This window comes from Lonchura striata, chromosome 10, assembly GCF_050655825.1.
Source record: "Lonchura striata isolate lonStrDom1 chromosome 10, ASM5065582v1, whole genome shotgun sequence".
In the NCBI taxonomy this organism is placed as follows: domain Eukaryota; kingdom Metazoa; phylum Chordata; class Aves; order Passeriformes; family Estrildidae; genus Lonchura; species Lonchura striata.
Window position 1 is genome coordinate 8386946 of NC_140712.1, and position 18391 is coordinate 8405336.

At 40.4% G+C, this 18391-nt stretch overlaps 1 protein-coding gene across 12 annotated transcripts in view; it reads right to left on the reverse strand.

Annotated features, from left to right (window-relative positions):
• Positions 1–18391, reverse strand: part of TLN2 (talin 2) — a 142011-nt gene that overhangs the window by 37589 nt on the left and 86031 nt on the right. For all 12 annotated transcript variants that reach the window (XM_021554185.4, XM_085588178.1, XM_021554184.4 and 9 more), the window contains 13 exons: positions 17983–18117; positions 16914–17042; positions 16196–16298; positions 14448–14656; positions 13529–13648; positions 12472–12669; positions 10309–10448; positions 7534–7627; positions 4642–4731; positions 3418–3540; positions 2024–2167; positions 1676–1837; positions 435–575 (listed from right to left, as the gene is read on the reverse strand). In XM_021554185.4, coding sequence (XP_021409860.2) covers positions 435–575; positions 1676–1837; positions 2024–2167; positions 3418–3540; positions 4642–4731; positions 7534–7627; positions 10309–10448; positions 12472–12669; positions 13529–13648; positions 14448–14656; positions 16196–16298; positions 16914–17042; positions 17983–18117 — 1788 coding nt within the window. The remainder of the gene's footprint in view (positions 1–434; positions 576–1675; positions 1838–2023; positions 2168–3417; positions 3541–4641; positions 4732–7533; positions 7628–10308; positions 10449–12471; positions 12670–13528; positions 13649–14447; positions 14657–16195; positions 16299–16913; positions 17043–17982; positions 18118–18391) is intronic.

Below are 18391 nucleotides of genomic sequence, written 5' to 3' on the forward strand. Positions count from 1 at the left end.
CTTCACATTCTACTCTCCTGTAGTTACACAGTTTGAGGACTGAACTTGTGGGCAAAAATGGAAAAACCCAGCATCATCCCTTGGATTGTTTTCAGAACTAACTAGGTTCCATTTGTTAAAACTGCTCTTAAGGGAAAACAAAGGGGATATTTACTATTGTATTGCATGGAAGGATGCAGCTACTAAACCATGCAAATCACCTGTTCTATATGGTTTTGCTAACAGCAGACTTGCAGCACTTACTGTAGCCAAACTGTGCATCCTACTGGTAGAAAACTCAAGCTCAGAGGTTAAACATGAGACAGCAGAATGTCCTGTGAACACCCAGAAACCCAAGGAAATACTTTGGGGTCTTTACACTCACTCTCTCCCAACATGTGATATATTCAACATGTTCAACTTTTGAAGGATGGAAATGCAGTATCCTGCCTTACCTCAGTGCTGATCTGTGCTGGGATGCTGACAAATTCTGGGTTGGAAGCAAATGCTGTCAAATTTTCCACAGCCTCTATTAAAGGTGCAGTGGCAATTCTGCACTTGTTGCGGTTCTCCTCAGAGAAATCTCCATCCAGTGCCTGGAAATGAAGTCAGGATTAAGCTCTGTCTGAATGGGTTTCTTTAGCAAAATTGAAGGAAGATAGCTTAAGTCTTCCTAGTTTTAAACTTCTGTGTGCTGACAATATTTGAAAGCTCCTTCACAAACAAGATTGATGCAAAGAATGTGATCTTTTAGGAGTGTTTCCTTCCTCAGCTGGTTACTGACTCTGAACTTTAAACTGCTGCAGGTTTTCTGTCACTGCACTTGGATGAGTCTCTCAAGTCTCTCTCCAATGAGACTCAAGTCTCTCAAGTGTCCCAGGACCCACACTCCAAAGAGAGAAAGGGGCTAAACTCCCACCTTTTTGTGGTTTGTGAAGGTTGCTGTTTCCTATGGATGGATATTGAAAATATTTAGTTATTTCTGTTTTAAGCAAACCAGTAATATATTGCTCTCATTTTCACCCTAGTCAGCTGATCTCTCTCACAATTTCAGAATAAACATTTCAGCTAATTAATTCAGATTAGGTCAATTAATGGCTTCCAGAAGGGTTCAGAACTGTGAATTCTCCATAGCTTCACAAGTATTACTTCTGCTTGCTTGAAAAAAACCTACTCCCTCCCAAATTGCTGGAAGGAATCTGGAAAATAAAAGGTTACTATTAACAGGAGACTACTAGCAACATAAATGGCTTCTGTTTGGTTCCCACTATTATTTATTTCCTTTTTTTTTCTCTAATGATAAGTTAAAGCTGTAAGAAACAGCTCCAAAAACCTCCATATACTGGGGAACTTAATATCATTAAAAACCTTCCCATTCAGTTGTTTGCAGATTATTCTTATGGTGCAAGCTCATTAAATACATCAATCCCATCATACTGGATGGGCCAGCTGCCTCTCCTAATATTAAAACTGCCCAATTTTTTTCAACTTGAATTCAGCAATAAGGCCATTGAACATGTTTTCCAATTCAGCTCTTCAAATATTTAATTAGTGATTTTTTAAACCATGTATATCCAAGAATGTAAAAATATATTTCTAACTGTTCTGATTTTATCTCAACAGGGGGGGAAAACCAAACAAGAAAACCCTCTAAATCACATAGGAAGAAGAAAGCACAACTGAGCAGCATTTGTACCTTGATAGTTTTAACCAGGTTAGCAGTGCTGTTTGCAACTTCCTTGGCAGATTGCACAAAGTGTCTCTTGGCAACAGGATTTGCTGTTTTTGATGAAGCAATGCGACAAGCGTTGCACAGAGCAGACGTGTGTTTGGCCACGATGGTGGCAGCTGACAAGACCTGTAAAAACCAGCACAGAACAGGCCCAATGTCAGAGGGGTGGGACTGTAACCACACTGCAGCTCTGCAACGTCAGTGTCCAAAGCCAGGCAACAGAGTCAAACCAAAACACCGTGGACTGGACAGGAACAAAGCAAAATCCCGTGTCCCAACAGGGATGGCCTCCCTGTAATCCTCTGCAGTCACCTGAGACGGGCTGCTCGCTGGATCCACCAGGTTCTGGCAAGCCATCTGGATCGCTTGGTTGGCACGGGCAAACTGAATTGGGTCAACAAGGCCCTGCTGACCAGCCTGGCTGTTTGGATCTGAGATACCGACCAGGTAAGCAGCCTACAAATGGGGAAAAGAAGAAAACAATCTTAATACATCATGCTAATTCTGGCTAGGATCACTGGTAAACTGGCCATATGTCGTAGCACATGGTGGACAGAGATTATTCAGAAATCATACTGTGAAATACAATTACCATTTGTTTTTAGCAATACATCACCAGAATCCACTGAAACCATAAAATATACCTTTACATTTGAGAAATTTAATTAGTTGAAACAAAATGAATAGTCCACTATTAAGACAACTGCTATCCCTGAAAACATTGCACAGGCAATGGAGAGAGCTTTAAAGATTACATATACTGGCAAATTAGTTACTGTATTAGCCACAGCTGAGGCAGTGGAGGTTTTTGTCAAGATTACAAAAGCAACCCAGCAAAGGCACTTGTGCTGAGTGCAGGTCCCATCAGGCCTGCAGCTGCTGGTCTCACTGCAGCCCAAGGTGTCTAATGGCCAACCTTACCTCCTCTCTCCGTTATAAGTTTCACGCTTCTCAACAACCACAACTTATCTGAACTGTCACAATCGTCTGTGAAGATTCCTCATATTTGTTGCAGATACAATTATCTATCACCTTAATATGCCAGTGAGGTAACTCAGAGTTAGATGTGAAGGAGATTTAGTCCATACCAAAGTATTACACATTTGGGGAAATCAAGAAGAGGTTTTCAGATGCAGAACACGATCCCCCACAGCCAAATCCTTCACCAAGGTGACTGTTATCAGCTCTTTATAGTTCACTCAGTAATCAGATCAGTGAAACCACAGAGATCAGACCCTAATTTAGTGTATCAGTTTAAGAATTTTGGTTATTCCAAAAGTATCTGAACAGCAGAAACAGGTTTCTTCTTAGTTCCAATGTCTGAAATTTGTAGTATTCCTTAAGAGCAGATAAGAACTAGATCAACCAGAACTTGATTCATTACTTTTAACTGTGGCTTTTTTGTGCATTTCCTTATATAATAGTTCTGAGCTTGAGCTGCAAACACAAATTCCATATGTGGCAGCTTTGCTTTATCCTCAGCAAAGCTTCCTTCGAGATGGCATTTCCCTTCCTTAGAAAACATGCATGTTATTGCACTCTGCTCCTCCTGCAGTTTGTGCAGCTTCTGTGGGTCTACTCAGAACACACCGTGTAATACAAAATCATCACTTGCTTGTCCACAGGGAAGTGAATTTCAGATTTACAAACCCAGAACATGACCTTGTTAAAAATACTTAATTGCTTTACAGCCTGCAGTCTCTTACCTGAGCTGCTGCCTCTGTGAGGCCACAAAGAGCCTTGGATGCAACTCCAACACATTCTCCAAAGACCAGAAGATCCCCAGTTTTTGCATTCTGGGAAATGCCTGCCATTGATTCTCCAAGAACCTCAGAAATTAAAAAACAAAGTTATCTTCCAAATATGAATCCCTACCACTTAGAGGCAAGCAATTGCTGCCCTGAAGCCAATTTTGGCCCACAAACCCCCTGGACTTGGCTTCCAGAATGTTTAGCCTTCACTAAACTGGGCACATTCCTCTGTGTGGTGTGAGGGATCAGGCATGCACACCAACACTGGACTGACAGGGAACATAAGCACTACTGCAGCTCAAATGGCTAAGAGGGTACAGAATTACCCCCCATTAATTTTGCTGTCATCCATTGGTCATCACAGCTAACCTGGAACTAGGTGCATTTCATGCAGCCTGCATGACAGTCCTGCAGATGCTGTTGACACCTACAGGATCACTTTTGTAAAGCAAACTCACTGAAGCTCAGTGGGAATGAAACTGCACCTAGACTTCTGGAACCATCTTAGTGTCAGAATACACATGAATTCCCACTGAATTCAGTTCACTTGGCTTTAAAATTCAAAATGAGCTCTGCTTAGATGCATGATGACACACACATCCATTAGGTACTTTCTTTTTCTTTTACAGAAGAAGGAATATGAGACAATTCCAACAAATCAAACAATAAGGACACAAAAGTCAGCTTCAAAGGAAGATGTACAGCATGGTTTGATTAAAAGTTACTGAAGAGGTTTCCCACAGGTTTTCTGATGTGGTGGGGTGTCTGGACTGCTCAGACATTTGGCAAAGCTGTTCTGAACAGAACAATACAATGGGATTTCATTGCCAAGCCCTCACATTCATGCTTTGGGCTGTTCTAACATAGCTGCAGTCAAAATACAGCACCCGAAACTATGACATGCTGTCTAGTGCATGTCAAGGAGAGGAAGGGTGAGAGGAGAAGCTTTCAGAGCTTTCAAATAATTAAAAAATTCTTACTGCGGCAATAAACCTTCTAAGCGACCAAAACCTGAAATTACCTGCAAGAGACCTAGCTCAGGCAGAGTTTATCAAGGACTGTAGCAGACATTTTAGCTATAAATACTGGCTGCATCTCTAATATTCAATATGTATAGGGAAACTTTTGAAAATCCAAACACACTTTATAACTGACACAGAGGTGGGAAAAAGAAATTACCTTTGAGTTTTCCATTACGCCCTCAATACAATCAAAATATGAGAGATCGCTCACGGGTTCATTTGGGTTATCCAGCATTCCCTTAACTGTCTGAAATAATGAAAGCAACTGATTATTGACAGAGTCAGAAATACTAAGCTGAGAAGAACACAGACCATCACACCTATTCTGCTTATCCCAGTGTAATCTTACATGTTTGTCTGCAGCAAGCAGCCAAAACTACACATTCCCCAAGGGCGTGCCATGCAGGAAACCACACCCGACAGGAACTGAGCTTTGGGAACTCCGTGTTTGTGCACCACCAATCTCTTGGAAGTTCAGCTTTACCTTGTGTTTGTGATGAGTGATATATGGTCAGAGGTGCTCAGCTTGACATGAGACAATCTGGTTTCTGTCAGGTATCAACAGTCTAACACATGTTTTCAGAACTGTTTTAAATTTCATAAACAGATTTTAGAAGTGATAAGAAAAACAGCTGCCATTTGTTGAGCACTGTCTGGAAACACAAAGGGTTACTGAACTGAGTACACATCCACCACCTGGCTGCCTCTTACAGTGTCAACAGATTCCCCAACAGAGGAAAATGTTCTGTCAGGAAACTACATATAGTTAGGTTTAATGTCTTTTTCTGAGCTGATTCTGAGTTCTGAAAATAACAATGTGACAAGCAGTCACATATTCATTGAGAAGAATGAATGCAGTTAGATAACAAAGCTTGTAAAGAACTGCAAAATGTGGGAGGCTAATTCTTTTATACATAAAAATATCTGTAGCATACCTTTTTTCAATTCTTAAGGAACACTATTTTACTGCCAAATATCATGCAGAAAAGACTTTTAATCCTTCTGATGTAAGTGAAATCAATTAAGTAGAGAAAGATACTAGCAGCTGCATATGACATTTGCTTTCCACCTAAAGGAAATCAAGACATGATTTTAAACACTTGGACTGGTAACACAGCTTCTAACTTGAAGATATTATGGAGACACCTACAGTATTTTTAACAGCTCAGCTATTGCTTTGTAAAAGTTGCCTTACAGCAATTAAAAAAGAGAAGAAGGCGAAGATGTGGCATCTAGAAAGCAATTTCCAGTTGTCTCTTCTGTCTGTAAGTTCTCACTAACATTGCAGGATGTCTTCATGTTGTGCTCTATTAAATAACAACTTAAAAAGCAAACAAGGTTCCTACAGCACTTACACTGCTTTAGAGACAGAGGCCTTCAGAATATAAGAAACAGAACAGCAAAACACAAGCCAGCACAAACTTCCCACTAACACACATTTACAATTACTGCAACACCAATGGTACTTTTGTCAGCTGCAATTCTGGGCAAGTTTAGCTCCCTCGTTGAAGGTTAGACAATGAGGTGCTCTCTAAAAACAGTTTTCCAGAGTCTCCAAAGAAGACCACAAAGACTATTAACAGTATCAAATCCATGCTGAGACACACTCTTTCTACAGAAACACAATGATTTTTAGTAGTTAAGAAGCCCTGGAAAGACTAGGAATAATATGTGATGACTTCAGGAACTGAAGGGAAGAAGCAAAAGTTTATTCACTGTAAAGAGAAATTAGAAGTTAAGACTTCTAAAATTTCGTTGATTTCTCCAGTTACTTTGATGTGAGTCTCCAGTCTGATTTCAGGACTTTTTGCTTTTGCCTTGGTCTCCCTTTTTCCATAAATTAATCCAATTCCATATATCCAGGCTTTTCTTACTAACACCCTCTCTCTGGGAAGTCCAAGATGCCATAGATCTTCCTTCTGCTCTTTGCTGGTCCTGCTCTCAATCCATGCCAGCATGTGCCATTCTGTGCTATTGGCACAGAACCCTCTGCAAGGGCTCTTAAGGGGATTCTGTCTTACATTTCTCCTCTGAGCTCTTAGATTTCTCACCTTTCACATCCCTGCCATTTCACCGATCTCTCCCCATTAGTGTTTCAGGAAGTCCTGAGGAATTGCACTTCATTCCCCCTGCTTGCTCCTTTACATTACAGCCTGATTTCCTGGTTTCTATTCTTTGGATTTGCTGCTGCTCCCTGTGACCAAGGAGAGAACACTTAGGAAACTAAGAATTCAGAAGGACAAAGTGGCTCTAGGGTAACTCCTATAACATTTTGGGATGATAATCATGGACTTGCATATTAAAAAAACCTCACAATATCCTGGAAGGACCTTTGTACCTTTGTGATACTAAGGGCTAGAAATAAAAAGTTTAATGGCATTTTATGCTCTCGACACAGGCCAGTCACCCCTTGATGTTTTGACCTCGACAGTAAACAACAACAAATATCTAGTTTAAATTAAAAGATTATTTCCAACTACTGCAAGTGGCCCTGTCTGTGATCAGTGGAGCTCTTTCAACGGACCCATTATTTAGCCAGCCAAACCTTTCACTCAGGATCAAGAACGTATCTTGCAAGAGCCTGTATTGACACACACATCGTATCAGTTTGACAGGGAAGGCAGAAAGAAGGCATTAAAAACCTACACTAAGAAAGGTCAAGGTAGAAGATTGCAAACATCATTCTAAGTGGGATTTCAGCAACAACATCTTTAAAGTGGAAAAACCAAGATATTGCAACTCTCTCCAGTGCACTGGTGGAGTAGAAACGTCCATCTTGTCGTGATTCTTCCTTAAGTAACAGTAAATATGAATAACATGGACTAAGCTGTATCTTTGGAGGGCAGGATAGAGGAGATGGGGGCAGGGTAGAAAATTTCATTCTGGCCAAACCTGCAAGATACTTACATGGGTTCCATGCTCACCTGGCTAAAACCCCTGCCACAGATGAAGTGAGAAGACAGCAACAGGAGCTATTCAGACACAGAATACAAGGGAAACAAACATGTGGGGCCCACTTTTATTCATAAGAACTTTTGAAATATAATACCTCCAGTTCTCTGAGTGCATTATCACATTCCTTCTGCCCGGGAGCTTGTTGGGTGCACAGCGTGATGAGCTGGTTTATACTCTCAGTCACAGCTCTGGGGAAAGGAGGAAAAAAAGTGGATTTTAAAATTTAACTATTCCTCTTAGTAAAACTTTTGTCATTAAATGTATAATGCATAAAGATATAAAACTTTGATCATCTACTACATGGCTGAGCCCAGCAGCCAAACTGGTGGCACCTCTGGGAAAACACTGGTGACAAAGGACAGAACACCATCTGGCAGCAGGCCAAGGGCAACTCATTACATTGGCACAGTGATGTAGTGTAGCTGCTAAAAGGTATTTCAGCACTTCTCCAGGTCTGACATTAACTGAATCACTTCTCAACTACCACTCCAGAAGCCCTAAAGGATCCAGAAACAAATGTGTGGTATGGAAAACAATGGTGGAATGTAAAGTAAATATTTACCTTTGTCTAGCAAAGTCTTGGTCTTGTTTGACATAATGTAATACACACAGTCCTGCTATATATTTCTCTATAGTCTCTTAGCAAATTGGTCTTTTTTCTCTTTAACTAATAATTGGTATTCTCCCATAGGTTTATATCCACAGAGGACAAGTTATGCAAAGGCCTTATGCTCCTATGGGAGTTCACAGCTCCTGGACATAGGCTGAACCTGACATACAACAGTCACTGTCTTTTTGATGAATGCTCTGATAACAGGCAAAATTCATTATAACTACATTCATTTCAGACTCATGACTAAAACCCAGGGAAGTGGCATCTAGAAGAGAAAATTAATGAAATTGGAGTGCATGGAGAATATGCTTTCCTTTGGCCTTGGAAACTGAATAGCATTTGCTTTATTTTCCCTTTCAGAAAACAGGCACTTGATAACTTACCAATAACATTATTACCTGTCTGTTACAAAAGGAAACAGGATGTGCTTACTATATTTAACTTGTTCATGTAAAATTCCAGGGCAAAAAGAATGGAAACTAACAGACATACTTGTTTAACTGAGACTCCTACCCTTTTCAGCAGCTTTGGTGTCCTTGTGGAGGACCTGGTGCTCACCTGCTGAACATCTGTGATTTCTATGCATCAGAAAATAATCATTGCATATAGAAATAGGAATATAGGACAGAAATTGAAAGTTCTGTTCACTCCCAGAGAAATTTCAGACTCCCAGAGAAACTTCACACAAAAATCTCTTGTCTGCTGTTGATTTTAACCTGAGACACAATTCATACTGACTCAAAGAATATCAGCAATTGAAGAGAGAGAATTATCAGCTTTGTAGAGGAGGCCACTTGGTCTCACAAATATTATTACACACCAGTTAACTCTCCCAGGAATCCATCCAGTGTACAAACATTACTCTGAAAACCATTTGGACACCGTAGAACCAGGAAGGCGGCCTCTCAAACACCAGTCCCAGAGGGGAAGAGGACTGCTAGGACACATCTGTTTTCATCAAATACAACACAAATACTTGGACCCTGCAGGGAACTCAGCAGTGCTGCAGTCCTGTCAGAGGTGGTCAAGAAAAAAATGCTTCCACAAGGAAGAAAAAACTACTGAAAACGTTGGTGTCTCTTACAGCTGGTGCAAATGGGGAAGAAAGCAAAACAAACCAAATAAAACCCTAACACTAAGCACAGTACCACAGATGATGATGAGAGAGAAATGAGAAGAAAAGCTATCTTATAATAAGGAAGCTGTGCCTCTTCCTTCATTTTCATGAGAGAGAATGTAAAATATTTTACTCTGATTGTATCATAGCAGGAAAGATAAGAGAGCCCTGGCAAGCTTGTCACAAGCCAGAGCACAGGATCTGAGATGGGAAGCCCAGTGTCTCCTTAAACACAAACTGAGAGCTGGTGCAGTTTTCACTTCCACAGGTATGTGGTGTCTGTGTAAGGTCTCACACAAGCACAGAGAACAGCTAATGGCTTGACCTGGCTCACCTCCCTTTTTCTATTACATGCTTCCACAGAGGGAATACCAACCTGGCAGGGACTTACAACTACCTGGATTTCACTGGAGTGAAATTCCTCTACACTCCAATTCGGAATGCTCCAAGCCTAAAGCAGAAATCTGGAGCAGTTTGATGCTGCAGCAGTAACAAAATCTCATGTGACTCCTTCACTTTTAAGCAGCCTGTCTTTGATTAGCTAAAATTTTCATAGATGGCATTGATTTCCAGGGAGACAAGACAGTTGTAATTTTTTTTAAACAAAATACAACAAAGTAAAGTAGCTTCTAAAGGCTTCAAAGTAAGTTCTTAAGGAAGCCCTTTACTGAGGGAGTGGATTTCTAAACCTTAAAGTAAGGGTATGCTCCTCTGAAGAAATGTAGCATCTAACCCCTCCAAGCATTCCTGATCATACACACATGCACACTGTTAATGGTAGGCAGCTATTATTTTTAAGTACTTTTTATCTAAGAGTATTATTCAATTTCTTTTCTTTCAGTTGCTGTGTCAGAACACAGATGGTGAGAAAACAGTAGGTAAAATACACTGGTTCCTTTCAAAAACCAGGCCAAGTCTTCAAATGCTGGTTTCTATTTCCACCAAGGGTAACAAGTTATACCAGTTGAGGAACTACTCCAACGTAAGCAACTCTCCTCTGGCCTACTTCCATTTAAACAGAACTATAGGTTCCAACCACTCACTTAACTGTCAATAGCAGAAGAATATATAAGCACAATATAAATACCACAGAGGAAAGCAAATATCCCAGGAAAACAAAGCAAGCAACACATCTTTACCTTGCTGCTGCTGCTAAGAGGTTCTTGGCATTAGGAGCTCCGGGATCAACAGACAGAGATTTGGCAGCCAGTAACAACTTGCTGGAAGCCATAGAGATGCTCTTGAGGTTACCTATGACTTGAATCTGGTCCTCTTTAGTCTGGAAATCCAGAGCAGCACAACATTAAGTACAAAATTAGCAATTGAGAGAGTGTGCTAATACCACACATGGAAACCCAGTTTGTTTGTCCGCCTGAAGCCACTGACATACGTGAGCTCAGAGAAGGATGGCTCAAGCCTCTGTTCACCCAGACAGGTGCCTCTAGCTTCACTTACGTCACAGAAAAAGACCCTTACAACCAATAGCTTGGCTTCTAACAGTGGTAGCATTCACAAATGAGCAATGGAGAAACTTCACTACTTGTTGAACAATGCTTTTGTTGTCAAGACTCTTATGTGTCTCTGCCTGGCACAAGTGCTTCCCATTATTCAGTCTGTGTACACTCTCTGGCATCGTTTGTGCAGCCCGCAGGCTCTCTAGCATTTAACTGAGATTGCTCACACAAAAATATCATCCAGAAAGTCATCTTTCCCAATAAAATAACTTTCTATGAGCCTACTTCGGTCAACATTCTGACTTGGATGTTCTACTACTTATTTTAAGCCATTGTTGAAAAGGGAAGCCTGTGTTTAAATACAGTTACAGAAAAGTATTGTATCTTCACAGCCAATGCCTGTGACTAGATTCTTCTGCCAATGATCAGTAGAAGTGAACCCATTTTTCATAAGTCTGTTCATAGCTTTATGTAAAGAGGTTGCATATTATTCAGCTGTTATGAATAGCATTTACTCTATATTCACTACATTACATACATGGATACATATATCTACTTCCTCCCTACCCCTACATTTTGCTAGTCACCCAAAACACCTGATATTGCTTCTGTTCAGGCCAAATAACTATACACAGAAGGCCTTCTCTTTTGAAAGATCAGCCATTAATAACTAAGATGGTTACCACCCCCTGTGTCAGCAGGATCAGCAAATTCACAAAGGCCACAAGGTCATCAGCAGCTGGATTCGCATTTCAAGCAGCCATTTGCAGTCTTGTTTCTACCTTTACCTTCATTGAATTATCTCAAACAAAACATTCTACAAGTCAATGTGGTCCACAGCTAAAGAAACAGTCAGGTACCTCACTACTACTCACTTTCAGAGAGTCAGCTGTATATGGAACCTAACTCACTTCACACATCTGGAACCTGAATGAAGTTCTGATGGAGAACCACCACCAACCACTGTCAGATGTCTCTGCTCAGTTCAATCTACAAAGTACCTGCTCTAGAGAGACATTTCATAAATGACTTCAAAGGACTCACACACTCAGGACCTTCTGGCCATTTTCCAGTAGCAACCATTTCTCAGGTTTGCAGGGTCCTCCTACTAACCAGGATAAAACTATCTGCATATATTTTTTTTTTTTTTGCAAGTCCTCCCATCTCTTCTGATACACAATTCCTTTTATATGCTGACATTTGTTATGCTAAATCATTGCCAAATGACCAATTACTGTAGCTTAGCACAACTGTATCGAGTAAGATAAACTGAAGGTGGTATCTCCAACTACCAGGACAGAGCTCAGCAATATGTAACAACATTCCTGATTGTTAGGAGGTCATCAGAGTACAACTCTGCCAGATTTTAAATCACTGAACACAAGTCTAAGTGCTTGCTGTCAGATCCAAGGATGGCATTTTAAGCAGCCCTCTTCAAGTGCTTGCTCCACTCTGCAGCATGTCCACAGCACCATGGAGTAATATCAAAGCATCATTTCCTCTATCTACTTAAAGCATTTCAAAAGTAGCAAAGAAAGGTGCTACATTTTGACCACCTAAATTATGCTTCATGGTAGACCCACCAAAAAGGAGCAACAGCTCAAACTAAGCAGGAGTATGAAATTGTTTTTCTGACTGGACACAGAAACAAATACCAGCATCCTGCAGAAGATGCAAATGCTGAGTTCTCCTTTTTCCAGATAACCAGCTCCAGATGACTCCCTCACAACAAACATCTCCTCACACAGCAGCATGCTGTGCTGCACTGTAGTACTACAAAAGCAATGTACTGCATTGCCAGAGGTTATGGCCAAGATTATCCCTCAATTAGCATGATCAAGAACTTACTTGTGCTTGACCAGCCATTTCAATACCAGCATCAAGAAATTCATCAAAGTCATCACTGAATTTCCCAGAGGCTGCAGCCAGCTCTCCACTTTGGCCCCGTGTAGCATGGACAACTTCTCCAGCTGACTGATTCAGGTCTGCTGCTGCCTGGTTCAGTTCACTCTGAGCTTCTTGAAATGACTTAGAACTTGGAGGTAGCTGTAAGAGACAAAGTTAGCTATTTTACTGTCTGTCACATCACACCAGCCTTTCATGACTGGAGAGTTCAACACGTGCTGAGAATACCAAATGCAACAGAGCAGTGAGCTGGAACTATGGGACAGCTGTCAACCAGAAATCTGTCCATCAACTTGTGTCCTGCTGTTTCTTTCAAGAGACAGACAAGTCTGTAAGCTTTTCAAGGGACACAAATATTGGCAGCTCTTCAAAGTTACTCTAAACTCTCTCTAGTAAATCAGCTTGGTAAAAAAAAAACCCTGGTTTTAACAAAAGGCATTGCACGAACATATCAAAATACAATTCCTCCTTCGTTCACAGGATAGCAAGGTCAGTGATAAATGCAGAAAAAAAAGCTATTCAAATAGTATAATCTTCTGGCAAATTACCAATGCAAAAAGGGTTTTTTGACATGAATGCAGTTAAACAAAGTAACAATTCTACTTTTTACACAAAATGACCAAGCATTTTTTAGACAGATCACAATGCTCCTTTAAGTAAACTGATCACTTCTAGATGGGAGATGAAGTATAATTTTCTAATTTTCATATTCTTCAGAATGTCAAGTCATAGTTGCCATTTTCAAAACTGAAAAGTTAATACAATCTGTGACTATTTTAATATTGCCTTCACAAATCACAGACACATTTCACCCTACCCATAAAACTACAAAAATGGTGTTTCAGATTAAATAGCAGCTGCCTAAAGGTGCATAAACTTAAGCACAGCTTACATGAAATATACTTAGGGTCCATTTACTAAATAATTATTTGACACATGAGGAACTCAGATCTGCTGTCCAGTTTTCTAAAATATATTTGCACATGAAAAGCCACCTTACCGAATCAACAAGGAGCTTCTTGCTGGATTCCCCAATGCTCTTTAAGGCCACATCCACATCCTTTTGTCCAGGCAGACAATTCACACAGTTATTCAAGGAGTGAGAAACTGCTTTTGCCACCTACAACACACAAGTGAACACATTCACACTGAGAGAGGCTTAAGTGCTCATTAATAGGAGGCACAGTCTCTACTCCATAGCCAGCAATTCCTACATTCTGACCCTTACAGGAACATTTTTGATGTTTGCAACTTTCTCAGTTTGCTGGCCTGCAGTCTTTATTTAGGCTCATCCATGGGATAGGATAGTGTTGGCAGGGGAGCCCCACAACTGCTCCTGGCACCTGGGATAAAGGCTGCAGCACTGCAGATAAGAGAATGCCTCTGAAGTTATCTATATACTAATCACAGAAATGCATTGCATGCTACTTTTTACAAAGTTCTGATTACAAAAAGGTCTCTTCATAAGAAATTGTTTACATTGCAGGCCAATTCTAAAACTTTTCAAATCAGCAATAAAAAGAACCTGTCACTCCTAAAGATTTCAAATATAGTGGTGCCACACATGAAGAAAACATGCACACATTTTGAATATAAAGTGGATATAGATATTTTATTTGACAATTATCAGTTTAATGGCTATCTCACTTTTGCAGTCGAGTAGTCTCCTCACATATGTTGTGGGTAAAAGAACAGAACTGCATCTTTGTATATTTTTCTAAGAGATTACTAAAATACCATACTTTCTCAATGGAGAAACAATTTTTGATGTTACTGTCTGAGAGCTGTTGAAAGGAACAGAAAGTTGACAAACCTAGCAGCCTCATTTTCTGTCATTCTTTCTTATTTAACGCTGATTTGGAGTCAATTCACTGTGTGTTTGACAACTCATGCAGGCAGCTGCTCAAGTCCCAGCCTACCTGGGCTAATCTCTGCTGACTGTCTGCATCCCCTGGGGCAGCCAGGGCCTGCTTGGCCTCCTGGATCAGCATGGCAGAGCCTTCCATGACATCCCTGGCTGAATCCAGCATCGCGTGGGCTGCCACAGGGTCACTGGTAGACGCTGCAACCCCTCGTGCTGCCTGAGCCAAAGTCTTCAAGGCCTGAGCAGTTTCTCTGGCAGCAACTCCTGTGGTCACATTTCACCAAGGATTCTATTAGTACCTTTAAAGACAATCTTTGTATTTCATGACATGATCTTGCAGATAATGATCCTATTAATAATGCTGCAACTGCAATTTAAAAGAAAATCTTCAAAGAGGAAGACATTTGAAATACACAGTATCATTTGTCTATTGAAATGCTTGCAGTAAAGCCATAAAGTAAATGTTACAGCCAAAAGACCATATGCTGGGCACAGCTCTCTCTACCAGTGACTACATCCTGAAGCACTGAAAAAGAAGAAAAGCTAAAACCTGTAGATGAGGAAAAACTCATACTCCAAGCTATAGGGGAAGGGATTGTCTGCAAGAATGGTGTACAGGTGTTCAGAGCCACAGCACAACAATAGTTTAACTTCAAGCAATCAAAAAAGAGATTATTAGGAACAATACAACTTGATATAATCTTACATCACTGTGAGTAAAAACATATAAAAATAACTGAATGAGGTCACAGGATGTAATAAAATTATCTTCTGTTAAAGGACATCTATCAACTCCAGTGCTAAGGCATAGGACTACATGAATAATGGTCTCCTTCTTCTATTTATGAAATTATTGAAAAGGAACTCATTGCTTTGTGGGGTTTCCTACAATCTGATGATAAGAGAGCTACTAGATTTAGCTATTCATTATCAGCTGCTGTACTCCTTTGCCTGATACCCAGTGTCTACTTCTCCACAACTATGTGATAGAAACATGAGCCATCTTGATGAAATTCCATCTGCTTCAAATGAAAGCAACTGTAAGTTCTAGAGCACAGATGCAATTATAACCAATGAAGTGGTAATTGCCATAACACATTTTATCAGTAATATTAGACAAAAAATCTTATGGGGGCATTTGCAACAACAGCTTTCATTTCTAACAGAAATAAGGACACAGAACATTTTAACATCCATGAGTAAATTTTTGTCCCTCCTGTAGAGCATTTTTCTTATTAAGGTGTTTTTGTTTCTAAACTAGAAGTACAGGTACAAAAATAAACTGTAGAATCTTTTTGCCCAGGTTTCCTGTTGGCTTTACCTCAAACTATGGAAATGTGCTCAATGAATCAGCCAGAGCAGCTGCTTTGTACATATAAACTGGTAGCACCTAGGAAGAGATGCAGTTCTGAATGTCACCAAGCTATCCCCACTATGTTCATATCCTATTGCTTTAAAACATATCCTTTAAACCTTCTGTAAGGACATAGCAACATTTCCAGTGGCACTGACCTTTAAAATGCAATACATTTTATTTCAGTCTTTCACAGAGTTTCAGTGGCACATCTTTACAAAAACAACAGATGTCCCAATCTATTCTGATTAAAGACAGAGCAGATTGCATCACTGCTCTTTTATGAAGCATAAGTCACACTCAATTCTTCATAACTTACTACAATTCACCATCAGCATTAAAAAAAATGAAGTCGTTCCTTGATTTAAGTAGTCTGTGACAAGAAAACCTTCCATCAAGTATTGATGCAAAGCAGAGGTTTCACAGAGCCATTATGAATAAAACAGTACCTGTGTAGTGCTCATTGCCCTGAGCAGCACAGGTTAACAACTGGGCCATTGAAGAACCAACTGCTTTGGATGTGCTTCCCAGATCCTGAGTGCATTTCTCAAGCTGTATAAAATTGCAAAGGACAAAATACATTAAGCTCAATAAAAATACACTTAGTTTTAAATAGTACTGAAAAATTCCTCATTTCACAAAAACCTAAACTTTCACCTCAGCTACTGAACACACACACAGTTTCTCTGAAATCTGACTAACAGATTTTCCCTGTTCAGGATAAAATAAATTAGCATATTACATATTGTGAACAATAAAACTATTTTACAATTAGCAATGGAAGTAAATACCTTCATCTAAGAAGGGCTTTTCTTCCCCCCAAATAAGCCATTTAACTTTCTAAGCCTACTAGAACTGGCTGTCCTGAGTTCTCATCATTGTCACTATTGAAAAGAAATTCTTTTTGACAAGACCAAATCATTACTGTTACCTAACTGTAATTTTTCCTCCTTTCTCTGAAGGAGGCCCTACAGTTCTATGAGTAACTCTACTACAGAGCATACTGTTGCTGTACTAGTAACCGATACTCTTTTTAAGAGAATCAGTGCAAAATCCTATCAGCATGATCATTGTCCAAAGCTTCCTGACTTGTTTTGCCTTTAATATTTAAGTTTTTAACAGCTAACTTTGTTTGTTTTTAAATGAAGAACATCCTTCCTCAATTACAGTTTCTCCTGGGAGAGGTTTTAACTGTCCATCCACAGCTGCCATCTTCGCATCTTGCAGTTCATTTTTGAGTGTCTGGACTGTATTCAAAGCAGAATCAATTTCCATTGGGCCACAAGCTTCATGAGCCTATTCAGAAATCAGATCAGTACCACTGTTAGCAGCTGTATGCAACTTTCAGAAACAGAATATGCTTCAGATCTAATCTTGCCTCCCATATTATTTCTCTTCCTACTTTAGAGGTCATTGTGAGCCCTCTAAGTGTTTTACATCATGGATTCCAAACTCCTGAACAATATTTTCAGTCTGTTAAGAGAACAGCACTCTGCTAAGAGGCACCAGGGGAATGAGGTGCACTTGGTTTGTGTATATGTCCCTTCACAGCAGGCAGCCCAGGGACTGAGAAGTAACTGCTGCACTCTGGACTTTCCCTTGGACCAGTGGCCTCATTGTGCATCATGACCAAAATCCCACTGACTCCCTGATGTGGCAGCCCACACTCATCAGTACAAGATGGAAATTCCAGCATTAGCTCAGGTGTAGCCACCTCAATGTTACAATCCTGGTTTCAGGACTCAGTGTACACACACACACACAAAAGAAATCAGATTCTCAACTTGCATTTTTTTTAAGCCCCACAGAGTTTAGAAATCTGTGTGTGAAACACAGAGCATCTGCTTCCCTGAATTTTACAGATGATTACAGCATAGGAGAGCTGTAGCTGGGTTCTCACTGGCTTGGTGGTGCACAAGATGTGTTCCCTTTTCCCTGCTCTCCCTTGCTGCATTTAACAGCAGCTCAGAGTCTTGATGTGCTGCTTTGTATACTCTGCTCCCATTTATCTGGTATGGAAAGGGCAGCACAAGCTTTTTCAGTTTTCTTGTCACTTCTCCCTCCCCTTTCTCTCATGATAGAGAGGCCACCTGGGAGTCTGAGCAAAGCGTGCACAAAACACAGCAGTGCACAAAACACAGCAGTGAGAGGCGAGCACTGCCTGAGCATGAGCCACTGCCTCAGGGGAGACAAGAAGTCCTCCTGTTTTAGCTGATTAACAGCAGTATTTACCTACCTTCTGGGAGGCAGTTCGCAGCTCAGCTAAGCTGGTAGCAAGATTCTTTGCACACTGACTGAGCTGCATTGCTGCTGCTTGATCAGTCACTGTGGGGACAGCAGCTTTAGCAGATGCCACCATTTTACTTCCAGGCTGTTCAAAGAAAAACAGTGAACACAATTGGTTTTAGCAGCTCATTTTCTTTAAAGAAGGCTTAGGATTCAACAAACAAACTGCTTCCTCCATTCACAGACTCATGAGGTTTCTAGATTTTTCTTTAATGACTAGGACGTTAAGCTGGAACATCCTGTCAGAATTCTGTCACATTTCAAATCCTCTGCAGCAGGACTCATCTGTGCTTTACAGGGACAATGACTACTCCATTGGTTCCAGTGTCTGCCCGAGAACTTTGAATACTCATGTAGAC